The 12,194-nt window shown below is 35.7% G+C and overlaps 1 protein-coding gene across 2 annotated transcripts in view; it reads right to left on the bottom strand.

Moving 5' to 3' along the window:
- Positions 1-12,194, bottom strand: part of ArfGAP1 (ADP-ribosylation factor GTPase-activating protein 1) — a 703,111-nt gene that overhangs the window by 547,102 nt on the left and 143,815 nt on the right. The window contains exon 7 of one of the 2 annotated variants that reach the window (XM_081743725.1): positions 11,335-11,394. The exons of the other annotated variant lie outside the window; for it this stretch is intronic. Coding sequence (XP_081599851.1) covers positions 11,335-11,394 — 60 coding nt within the window. The remainder of the gene's footprint in view (positions 1-11,334; positions 11,395-12,194) is intronic. 2 annotated transcript variants of the gene reach the window in all.

Genomic DNA, 12,194 nt, shown 5'->3' with positions numbered 1-12,194 from the left:
GGGCAGCTAATTTTTTGGGAATGCTCATCTCTGTTACAGCTCTTTCAATTGGCATAGGTCATAACTTTCACTGCAACTATCATTTTCGGAAGGTTCCCTTGTAAGTTAACATTTTTAGTTCAATAAATTTTGCATATACCATATACAATCATTTTTCCTTAGGTGCTCGCCATTGCATGCGCCTACCCTATACACGGGTTCTTTCTTTCATAAGACAATAGCACCATAGTGCACACCTCTCAAATTATTGGAGGGTACTTTGAACCACTTTTAATTTCTGGAATTGCCAGAAAATAAAATTTGGTAAATGTTGTATAAGACTAGGGTACATACTTCTGTAAATTTGAGTGGTCCACCTTGTCTCCATCGATGAGTAAAATATTGCCAACAATAGTAGTTGGAAATAGAACGTTCTGATTCATTTAGCTATGAGGTTGTCTAAAACGTATTGAGCCATTGGAGGTTATACATTATGAAATCACATACGTACCATTTTGGTCGATGATCTTATGCCATCTTCTCGTCGCTACAAAACTTGTATGCTTTCTGGTTAAAAAAAAAGAACACCCGGCAGGGAGTTCTGCAGGAACCAAAACAAACGATATTTTGATGGTTCCAGGTACAGGCTGTACAGTGGATGCATTGAAATATCCCAGCCAGGTTATCTCAGTTTCTGGTGGCACATTAAATATCTACGTGGTCTGGTGTTTTCAGCGTGGTATACAAAGCCCTCCTTGTTCACCAGTTCTAGAGGTTCCTTTTAATTGCTGGGTGCAGTCGCGCTAACTGTCGGCAATACAGAGACCCCATTCTGTAATGGTTTACGTCAACGCAAAGCAAGATTTACGTTTTAGTTCTTTGAGATAACAGACATATCAGTTATAACTGATGTTTAGAAGTTTTAGGTTGCGTTATGCTCCGCAATTTTTGCGAACGCTGGTACGAAATAAGACCCTAGGTTCGAGTCTATTGTTCTTAAAATGTAGTACTCGTGATGCACGATGCCTTTCCAATTCCACCAAACGCACAGCATAAAATTCCTGGACTCCAATGTAGGTTTTTCCGCGGATTGCGGAGCTTCTCACCGCTTCGACTACAATTGCTTTCGCATATTGTTGTCGTAGGCTATTTGCCACCAGTTCTAATCAACCACTTCAGAAATGGTTCGAGTTTGTTAAGTTACAGTAGCGATTTGCAGTTATAAATTCGATCATATATAATTTTTTGAGTGAGATCATATTGTACCCAAACGTCGAACCTCTTTTTCTAGTCAGCTTTTTATAAATGGTTTAACACTGTCTGATGATCGATGTTTACGACTGCGTACATGCCAATCTTGCTCGACTTTTTCCAGAAAAACTTTCACTTCTGCTGTGATTCGAAGACTATTGCGAGGAGCATCTTGGACATTGGACATCAAAATTTCCGGAACGAAAGCAACTGAACCATCTCTTGGCTCTAGTTTTTGATAACGCATCTTACCCATACACAGCACACATCTCTTCACTGGCCTGCTCAGCATTTTCCAACTTTATCAAAATAAAATTGTATAGTTTGGCACGGTTTTGTTCAAAGTTCGCTCCTCTTCACGGCGCAATACCTTACGCCTTATTACAATAATTCCCACATTTTTTCACATCTAGTAGCTTCAATTGTCAACTGTAACATGACATTAGACCTGACCCACTATGACTCATATACTCTGAGATTTGGGACATTAACGCCACCTTAAGTGCAAAAGTTTCAATACTTTCTAGACGACCTGATATTTGAAAGTCTACTACGATTTATAGTGTAAAGAATGTTACATCCTGGTAGATAGATAGGGCTAGGGTGTGGGTGTTTCCTAATATTGGAATTTGGGTGTTTTATAATATTTGGGTATTTCCTAATATTGGAATTGAAAAAAAAAAAAAAAAAAAAAAGATACTTGTACATTACAATCAATTACTTAATTCGGAAACTGTATTAGAAGAAATATGTCATGACTCATTTACTAATTTGCATGCTATATTAAAGCTTATGGTATATTGAGTGCTAGATCTCTGGAAAATGTAAATTTGGATGGCCCCTAAAATTTGAAAACATAATATTTTGGAAGTGGTGCCGTTAAGATTCATCTGAATCACAGCTTATGGCACACTGAATACTGTGATACATAGATGGATTTGTGGCGAATGTATTTGAGAGATAGGGGTTTCCCTACGTCCTATGCACCCGTTCCAAACCTTTGGAATCAAATAGGGAGATATGAGTAGGAGTTTAATTGTATCATAAATAATAATTTGGTAGCTGAAATGTTAGCTTTTTTGCACTTAGCATGTCTTCGAGCTGCTGTGTTAAATTGGTATCGCAAGGCATGTTCCGAGGAAGCTCCCTAATTGGAATATGATGCTTTCTTCCTTAGGGTTAACAGAAACTGTGCCACCGTTTGATTTGCTTCTTGTTTAATATTATGCAGACGGAACCTTTTTGCAATCTCATTTGTAATCACACCAAAATATGCACGCATCAGCTCCTTTATCTGTTGGAATTTCTCAACACAGGACGTATCTGATGCACAGAAATGGTTTAAAGCTTTTGGTAATATCACCGACAAAATTTATCCTTTTTTATGTTATGGCATACAATGATAATGTATATTTTTGTATGTACTTCCTAAGTATTGTTCATACAGGGTTATTCAAAAAGAAAGAACAGATTTCAAATATTTATTTCTTCCAAACTACAAAAGATAGAAACATGATTTGAACGTTACTTGATTAAGAAAAATTTACAATTTAAACAGCCCGGATAGAAGTTCCAATCACGGCCGCATTGGCGCTGTTGTTTGTTGTTGTTTGTCTGTAGTGAAATGGCGGCGTCACCACAGAAGAAGTCTTTTTGTGTGCTACAATTGGCAAAACTTGAGTCCATTGTTGCAGTTCAGCGAGCATTTCGCCGTCAATTTAATAAACAACCGCCGCATCATAAGCAAATTTACGAGTGGCATCGAAAATTCGTAAAAGATGGTTGCATCTGCAAAGGGAAAAGCACGGGACGTTCACGCACATCGAACGAGAATGTCGAGCGTATTCGTACACTTTACGAAAGGAGCCCAAAGAAATCCACATCACGAGCAAGCAAAGAACTTAACATTCCTCAACCCTCCCTCATCTCTCCTATGCCTGACACTCTTGAAGGTCTACGACATCGAATTGTTAAAGCTGTGAATTCGATAACTAGAGACCAGCTGATTCGTGTGTGGCAAGAAATGAGCCACCGTTTTGACATTTGTCGTGTAACACATGGTGCTCATATTGAATGCACACCATAATTACTAACAATAAATTGTAAACTTTTCTTAATCAAGTAACGTTCGAATGATGTTTGTATCTTTTGTAGTTTGGAAGAAATACATGTTTGAAATCTGAGGTGAGGTGATTTTAGTTTAGCGTCCCGTTCAGCAGCGAGGCTATATGAGACGTGGACCTACTTATTAACGTGGAATCCGAACCACATGAGCTCCCGCCGGGAATTGAACCCGGGTCTCCCACGCCAAAAGCGCGTACGCTAACCACTTAGCCACGAGGGAGCTCATGTTTGAAATCTGTTCTTTCTTTTTGAATAACCCTGTATTTACGGGCAAAAGTGCTATTTTAAAAGCACAAGCAATTAAGAAGAAGAAAAACGTAAAGAAATAATTTAAATATTTATATCATATCAAAATATTTCTTAATTTCGTTGCTATGACGACTTGTTTATCTGTTTGATGTCGTTGTTATGGTAACTAAGAAAGATGGATAGAACGAAGAACCATCTTGTAAAGGCCGAATGTATAATATTTTAATGTGACAAACACCATATATGTTAAAATTGAATATTATATATATATATATATATATATATATATATATATATATATATATATATATATAAGTGCATAACTGTGTTGTGCGATTCATAATAATCTCGTGAACTGTATAAATATTCAATATATACATTTGGAATCAGGGAATGTAACGTAGCAGATGAAATAACGTTACAGGCAACACCACTGATATGTACATTTGTTAGAAAATATTACAAGTGCGACTGTAATTCACGAACTTCAACATCAAAATATGTTAATGAAGAGAACTAAGCCACGTTACTTCTTCACTTCTTCTGACAATGTGGAAATGTGAATTCACACTTGAACTGCGACAAGTGTTGTTTTGCGAGGTGGAATCAGTTGAAACGTTATGTTAATTACGAATTAAGCAAATGGTGGAAGAACTAACCACAGTTGAATCTTCCAGTAATTTACTTTACTCTACCCTAATCAGAGGTATTCTTGTATTGTATAATAAAACAACTAGCTACCAATGCAACTTACACATTCAGTTATTGTGGAGGCCGAGGTGTCTCAATTGTAGAGGGATCACTTCTGGGCGTGGGATCCAGAGTTCGATCTCAGCTCCCGCGAAGTGGACCTTGGGGTAGACAAACACTGTGCACGTGTTTTCTCAGGGTTTTCCCCATTTCCTTCCACTTTCCTTATTCCACCATTATCATCGATCTCATCATCACCGTTTGCATTAGCCTCGGTGCATAATCTGCGACGTTAAACTAACAAAAAACTTAGTGACTATTCTTACTACACGAGCCCCTCTGCTCGAAATCTTCATATAAAACTGGTTCCTCTAAATCAACAAATATAAAGAGAAAACACTACTCCGACAACTGAATCGCGCAATTATAAAATTATTTTGACAGGTTATTTTCTTCCCTGAACACATACGGGATACGGGTTGCGCTTATCTCGTCTTGACAAAATGTCATGAATGTTATTTATTTCTCGTCTTGGAAAGTGTGTCTGTTTCAATTGGAAATACTCTGTCTCGTCTCGTCTCATGGACAACCTTGAGCCCTCCTTCAATATTTTCTTCGCGTTGGCGCTTATCAGTTTTGTTCACTTACTATAACACATGATAACGAACCGTCAGAAACGAAGAATCAGTTTGCATCCTTAATCCCAAAACCCAATGATATTGGCTAGAAACATACAGAAAAGCACCATATGAATATGATGAAGTACACGCAGTAAAGACATAAACATGTCAAATTTGAAACAGGAATTTCACATCATGAAACCGTTAGTTCCACAGTATACTGGTAACAATGATTGTTATTTTATGATAATTGAAATCTTAAATTCTAACCGTTCATTTTTGTTTCCTTTCATTTCAGTGCGAAAGGCTCAATAACAATAACTACTCTGTTACATATGCTTCGAGAGAAGTGCTACCAGAGGTGTCCCCAAGGCAGCACGTCCTCCCACCCCCGAAACAATTTTTATGGCCCCTTCCCAAAAACTGCATTCCAGTTACAAAATACCTTCTATACGTCTGGTCTGAAAAATCTAGTTTTATAAAGCTTTGTACGTTTAGTATTGGTACTGAAAGAACACAAAAATTTGGCTCAAATAGTTATTAGAGAGAGAAAAAGGAAAGAGAAAAAGGACAGAATTTTATTTAAGCTGATGTACCATAAATATTGTTCGCAAACTGCTACATCATTTTTAATGCCAGAATAATTTTCTAATAAGAATAAACAAAATATTTATACCTATTTACTTATGAAACACATTTTCATTAATAAAACATTACAAATGTATAGTTTTTGATAGAGACTCATTAAATATGTATCTACAAATAATAAAAATTAATAAATATTGTATTATAAGCTAAAGGAGAAAGCATACTTTGATATATATAGACGTATCCAATATTTAAAGATTAAAAGTCCCATGATATTCTTCTGGCTAATGTTTTTTCCAGCCATATTTATTTAACCAATCGCCCCCAAAGCTAAGAAGAATTGAACTGCTATTGTGAATATACCAAAATAGTTTTCCAGTGTAGCCCTTTCACATTTTTATTTTGCAGTCCCCGGATAAATGTTTCTGGAAGAAAGCCTGAGTCCGGCTATGTACTGAATATTGACCCAGTGTATACACTGCTGTGCCATTTTATCAGCAATTTTTGTAAACCTCTAATCACTTCCGAAATAAACACCTTTGCGAGTTAAAGTACATTACAATTAAAGCACAGAAGCTCAAATACTAGTAACCGTAATTCTAAATTCCTTCATTTTTGTTATAAGCTACACTCATTTAATACTGGAAAGGAAACTCCGACAAAATCGCAACTAGTGGAAACACAGAAAGGAAAAATGTTGAAATTATGTGTGCGTCGAAAATGAATTTACCATTACATCGTTGATCCAATTGCATTTTGTGGATGATTCACCAATATGATATTTCACTGTACAAGATGAAAGCAAAAGATAATGCAGACAGCTGCAGAACATAAGTTTGTTACACATCATCAGTGGAAAACACAGATAAGTTTCTAAATTTGAAACTGCCAATTAAAAGACAAGCACTCAATTACATCAAAAATCGTATCAACATTTCATTGTTTTAATGTTATAAAAATTTCACACTTCGCAAATCAAAATTATTTGACTCTTAGCAAAATTCCCTGACGTTTCCCTGTTTTCTCAAATTCCTTGACATTTCCCGGTTTTCCAAGTTCGTCACCACCCTGGTTAAATATACAGGCACAGCTGCACAAAATATTTGCCTTGCACACACATTGTTAGCGTGGTATTACTCGACTTTCTTCACAGTTAAAAATTTTCGTACTTCGTCCGCCCAACCCTCTGATGACGTCTTGGTCGAATTTGGTAACTCAAGATGTCAAAATTAATTGTCTGCGGGTTGAAACATCTTCCACAAATATTTACTGTTTCTGAACCAAATGAATGGAACCAGATTTATGGGATAGGAAGTAATTCCAAGAACAATGATGAAAAAACTGTCAAATACAAAATAAACTTTATGAAGATTTCCTAATAATACCTTTCCTAATAATGATCTTTCGATAATGTGAAAAAAGAAAAGAAATATGGGAAGCATTATATCGGGGGTAAGTATAAGAGAAGTTAATTAGGGTTAGGTATTATATGTTTGTAAGGACGTAGTAAGAAGAATTAAAATAAACGAAGGGACAGATGAATTTAAGTACAGCAAAGGTTTGAAACATGGAGTTAGCCTGAGTCCGTTGCTATATAGGTTGTCCGAGAAGTCTCCGTACCTCTACATTTGAGTATCATAGAAAGCAATGCCAGTGTGATTTTATGGATCTATATGTGCTCCGTTGTGCTTTACACATAGATATAGGCGCTTCTTGACATCTTGCGAAGCATCTGAGGAGTCACCATTCGAAAGACCTCCTCCACACTGTCACGCATCTCCTTAATCTCTCATGTGCCAATAAATGTTACTTGATTATGATGTCTCGTTTTGTAAGGTCCGGGCTTCATGGAGGCCATTTCAATGGAGATGGAGACACTGAAGAATAACTCCCAATCCAGCTGAAGTTTACTGAAATCAAGCACCTGAAGAGCAAAATGGGCTACAGCCTCGTCCTGCTGTACTCACACACGATCTATAAAATACATGATTCCCTTCTCTTGCAGATGACCTATTTATTAACCGTGTAAATAAGAATGTCCATTGACATACTCGTGAACCCAGCCTATATCATACCATGAGGCAAGTTTCGTTTCCACTTTTGCACATAATGATGATTTTTCTTAGACTAGAAGACCAGATTCCTCCTGTGTGGACTGCGAAATATTACACATTCATCTGAAAATAATACTCGTGAGCGAGATACAACATTTGGAAGTTGTGTGAACAAAGTACGCAGACTGTAACACACTATTCTATGTCGCTGTCAGATAAACCTTTCACAAACATCTAATGCTTTCGTATGAAAATTTTTTAATGTGGTCATGTATTGTTAAACGCGGTATATATGCAGTTCAGTTGCTCTCTTGCAAAATGATTTAATTAGAGACATCGCAACTGCCAAGCCAGGGCGGCACATGCTTTCTCACGTGTCTCCTCATTCCAATACGAGACCTGTTTCTGACATATCCTAAAACAAACACACATTTCTCGCAACCATGTAAAATTCCTTTACGAGGTGGGTCGTTGCCGAAGCGACCCGTAAACACAGCCATTCCTTGCGTCATTGTTTGCGTGTGTGTGGTCGTTTGTGTTTGCCACCAACCGTTTGTCAACTGTGTAACTGCAGCTACTCACATCAGCTATGGTTTCACAACTGAAATGTTCCTCGCGACCTCCTTGAACGCAGGGATACCAGACAGTGCTGTTTGTGACCATGAAAACAGTGCTACAAATGCCGCAACTAAAATTACCTGACAATGTTTTCTGTAATATTCAAGCCTAGGAAGTACGGGGACTTCTCGGACACATTCAGATAATGAGTGAAGTAACAAAAGAATGTGATACTAAATAATAATAATAAAGAATGTAATAATAAATTACAGGACATCATAATCTACAACCAAATACATATACAGGTATTGATTTATGTAGATGAAGTAGAATCATTATCAGATAATGTAACGAAGTTACATACATTAATAAATTAATGGGACTCTAATTTCGGAAACAGAAATGACAACAAAACCAATGAAAAATGAAATACTGTACCGAAAAATAACAAAAAATTATACATGAAAGGATTCCACACAGGATATATACTGAAATACTGAATTCGAGACAAGAATGAAACTACAACCACATAGTAGGTACATATTTGCCTACCTTATTAGACGAAGCTGAAAGCTGTCCAATGTCAACAAAAGTAGAAAGTAAAGTACGAACTCCACGAAGTTCTTCGGAAAGTAAAAACACAAAGATGTAAAAAATGTGAAAGCGCGAGAAGCATTTAAGTGAGAATTTATAATAAAAATAATAGAAAAGAGAAAGTTACGATGGTATGGACACATTATGGAAATGAATACACAGAGAATTGCTCATCAGGTAACTCAAGCAAGACCAATACCTAGAAGAGCACAAGGAAGATGCAATAACGTAGACGGAAGAAAAAGAGGAGTAGGTGGGAAAATTAGGAAAGAATCTGAAGAGATTAGGGAAGCCGGTAAACGATAGAATAAAGTGGAAAAAATGTCCACTCCTCTAAGCACCAAGAAAAGAGAAGGTTCATATATTCCTCACTTTCCACTGAGTCCCTATTCTTTTAATAATTTTTTATCACTATTTAATACTTACTTCTATTATTCCTCATGGTTTATTTTAATTCATTTATCTTTATGAATTAGTCTCATTCTTTACTGTCTAGTAATTATTCCTTTTCCATAATACTTCAATGAAACAACCCGATTCTTAAGATTTTATCAACTTTTGATAAATCCTCTCAATTTCCTCCCTTGTTATGTAATTTAGAGACTAACTGAATTATTTCCTAACAATTAAAACACTCATTTCTTTTCCGATTCCTGAAACGAGTACTCAGTTCCTCGAGATTTAAAGAGAAAATCGAGTCAAAATTATTGTTATAAATCTAAAACATCAGACAAACAAATAAAACACACATAATATAAACATACTAGAAGAATGATTTAATAATTTGAAAGAAAGGGGGGAAAAGAAGATTATTTTATTTAGAAAATCTGACACCTGACCAGCAACGAGTAAACAGATTCAACGTAAAATACTCTAAAAGGATTTCAAATCAATTAAGAGTTCAAAATAAATTGGTAAATAAATAAAAGTAAGAATTAACAAATAACTTTAAAAAGGTATTCAAACAAACACTGACAGAACTTTCTTAATAAACTTTAGATACAAAAGAAGAAAAATGAAAAAGAAGAAAATAACTAGCAACCATATAAGACAAATGATATATTACGTGAAAACAGCAGTAAGGAGGCTAGTTGGTCCCACTTTTCTCTGATTGGCTGACGGATGTCACGTGACCTGACCAGCTGGTATGACGTCATACGGGGTCAATGCTTTCTTGAATTTGGCACGCGTTTCTTAACCTACGCTCTTAATTGTGGAAGGGGTACACAGGACAAACCCCTTAAATTTTAAAAATTGACATGTTTAAAAATTTGGTATGGTAGTGTATAGGAGCAGAGTATGTACCTCTCTAATTTGAGTGATCCATCTCGTTCCGTTTCATAGGTAAAAGAAATAGCCAAAAATGTAAATTTCGGAGGGTTTTGAGCTACTTTGTCCTCTCTGAAGAGGCCTTATTACTTTATATGGTTATATGGACAGGTACATTGGTCCATGTCCTTTCATAAAACATGGGTACATTGATGCACCCCACTTAAATTTTGGGAGGAGTAGCTTGGAACTCCCCTTAAATTTGGGAACAATGAAAAAAAAATGTGGCAAATGTTCTCTTTTATGGGTAAAAAAGGTTGCCAAAATATAAATTCGGAGGTTTTTTACCTATTTTATCCTCTTTGATAAGGCCTTATTATCTTATATCATCAATTCCGTTAGCATAGGAGTCCATTCTCTTTCATAAGACATGGGTACATTGGTGTACTTCTCTAATTATTTTGGGAAGGTACAGGGTACACAAAACCACTTCTCAAATTTGGGAATGGTCAAAAAATAAAATATGGTAAATTTTCTCAACGACTGAAATATTTACCACTGTAAATTTGGGTGGTCCATCTTTTTCTCTTTTATGAGTATAATACTGCCAAATATTAGTACTGCCACGTGGTTTGTTATTGACCTAATTTATCCCCCTTTCATCAGGGTTTATCACGTTATGTAATTATATTGTTGAGTAAAAGGGTCTATTCTCTTTTCATAGAACATAGACATTGTACATTGATGCTCAGATTCAAAATTTTGGGAAGGGGTGCATAGGACCACCCTTTTAAATTTGGGAATTGTCGAAAGCGAAATTTGGTAAATGTTTCCTTGAACTCAAATATATAACTTTGTAAATTTTAGTTGTCCTAGTTAACTCCTACGGGTAAACAATTCTCAAAATATTCGTATTACCATGTGATCTATATGACCTCTATGGCCTAATTTCTTTTCTTTTTTTTTTTTTTTTTTTTCGTGAGGCTTTACTACAACATATGGTATACGGTACAGTACAGGATACACATGAAAGGGAACGAGCTGAACCACCCAAATTTACAAAGGTACATACCCTGATCCTATACTACCATATCAAATTTTTAAATTTGGCAATTTCCTCAATTTAAGGGAATGGTCCTATGTATCCCTCCCAGAATTTAGAGGGTGGGCCAACGTACCCCGACCAAAATCAATAGGGCATTGACCTGTATGACGTCATACCACGTGATCAGGTCACGTGACGTCCATCAGCCAATCAGAGAAAAGTGCTACCAACTGGCGCCCTTACTACTACAACGTACAATACAAACAAAATATTAAAGTACATTACAAAAGCAATTTAAAAAATATACACTTACTTTGTAGGCAATATTGGTGACTTGTGTGGTTACATCTTCTAAAAGCTTGCCTTCTTTAACCTATTATAAAGTAACAGAACGTAAATAAACAGCAAACTATAACTGAAAATGATAAATAATAAGAATAATGGCAAAACAAAACTACCACTGAAAAAATAAATAAAAACATAAGTAAATGTTTTTAAAACAGAACCTTTTTGATGTACCGTATTACAAGGTGTCCCAAACACAAGCGTGATTGAGTCCTTAAAGATTTGCCTTACTATTTACTACGAACCACCGTAGAGTACGGCAAAGGCATTACTCTTATAATAAAAGACAATAGCTTGAATAATCAAAAAATGAATGAAATTATATATAAATATGGAACAATACATTAGAGCTGAGTAACAATGGAAAAGGGAAACATATAAAATTGTATTCGCATTCGAAAATGATATTATACCAAATAGAATTATATCAAATATTTACCTCACAAGCTTTCCACTCGACTAATTTCTCTAACGATGCTAAAAAATTAATTACAGCAAGTTTATAATTGACAGAAAAATATTACAATTCTTTATTTAGAAAATCTGACCCTTGACCAGCAAGGAATAAGTAAATTAAACGTAAGATACTCCCAAAGACATTAGACCATACGTTCTGGTCTCTCTCAAAAGTGAAAATCACAAATAATATGCAGAAAAAAGATATAAGGGTGTTGCGATTTTTCAACAGATCGAGCAGTATAATACATACAATAAAATTTCTAAAGATTCTTAACAGTTACTGCACTTCATCAATTGACAGCTATAAACAATCTGTCACGTTAATAGTGTTGGTCTTTTTCTTCCTTGCAAGCACTGAAGCTGTGAATC

Source organism: Thermobia domestica, chromosome 17, assembly GCF_964235325.1.
Source record: "Thermobia domestica chromosome 17, izTheDome1.hap1.1, whole genome shotgun sequence".
Taxonomy (NCBI): domain Eukaryota; kingdom Metazoa; phylum Arthropoda; class Insecta; order Zygentoma; family Lepismatidae; genus Thermobia; species Thermobia domestica.
Note: the sequence above shows the minus strand (reverse complement) of the source record. Positions and strands in the feature narration are given on the sequence as shown.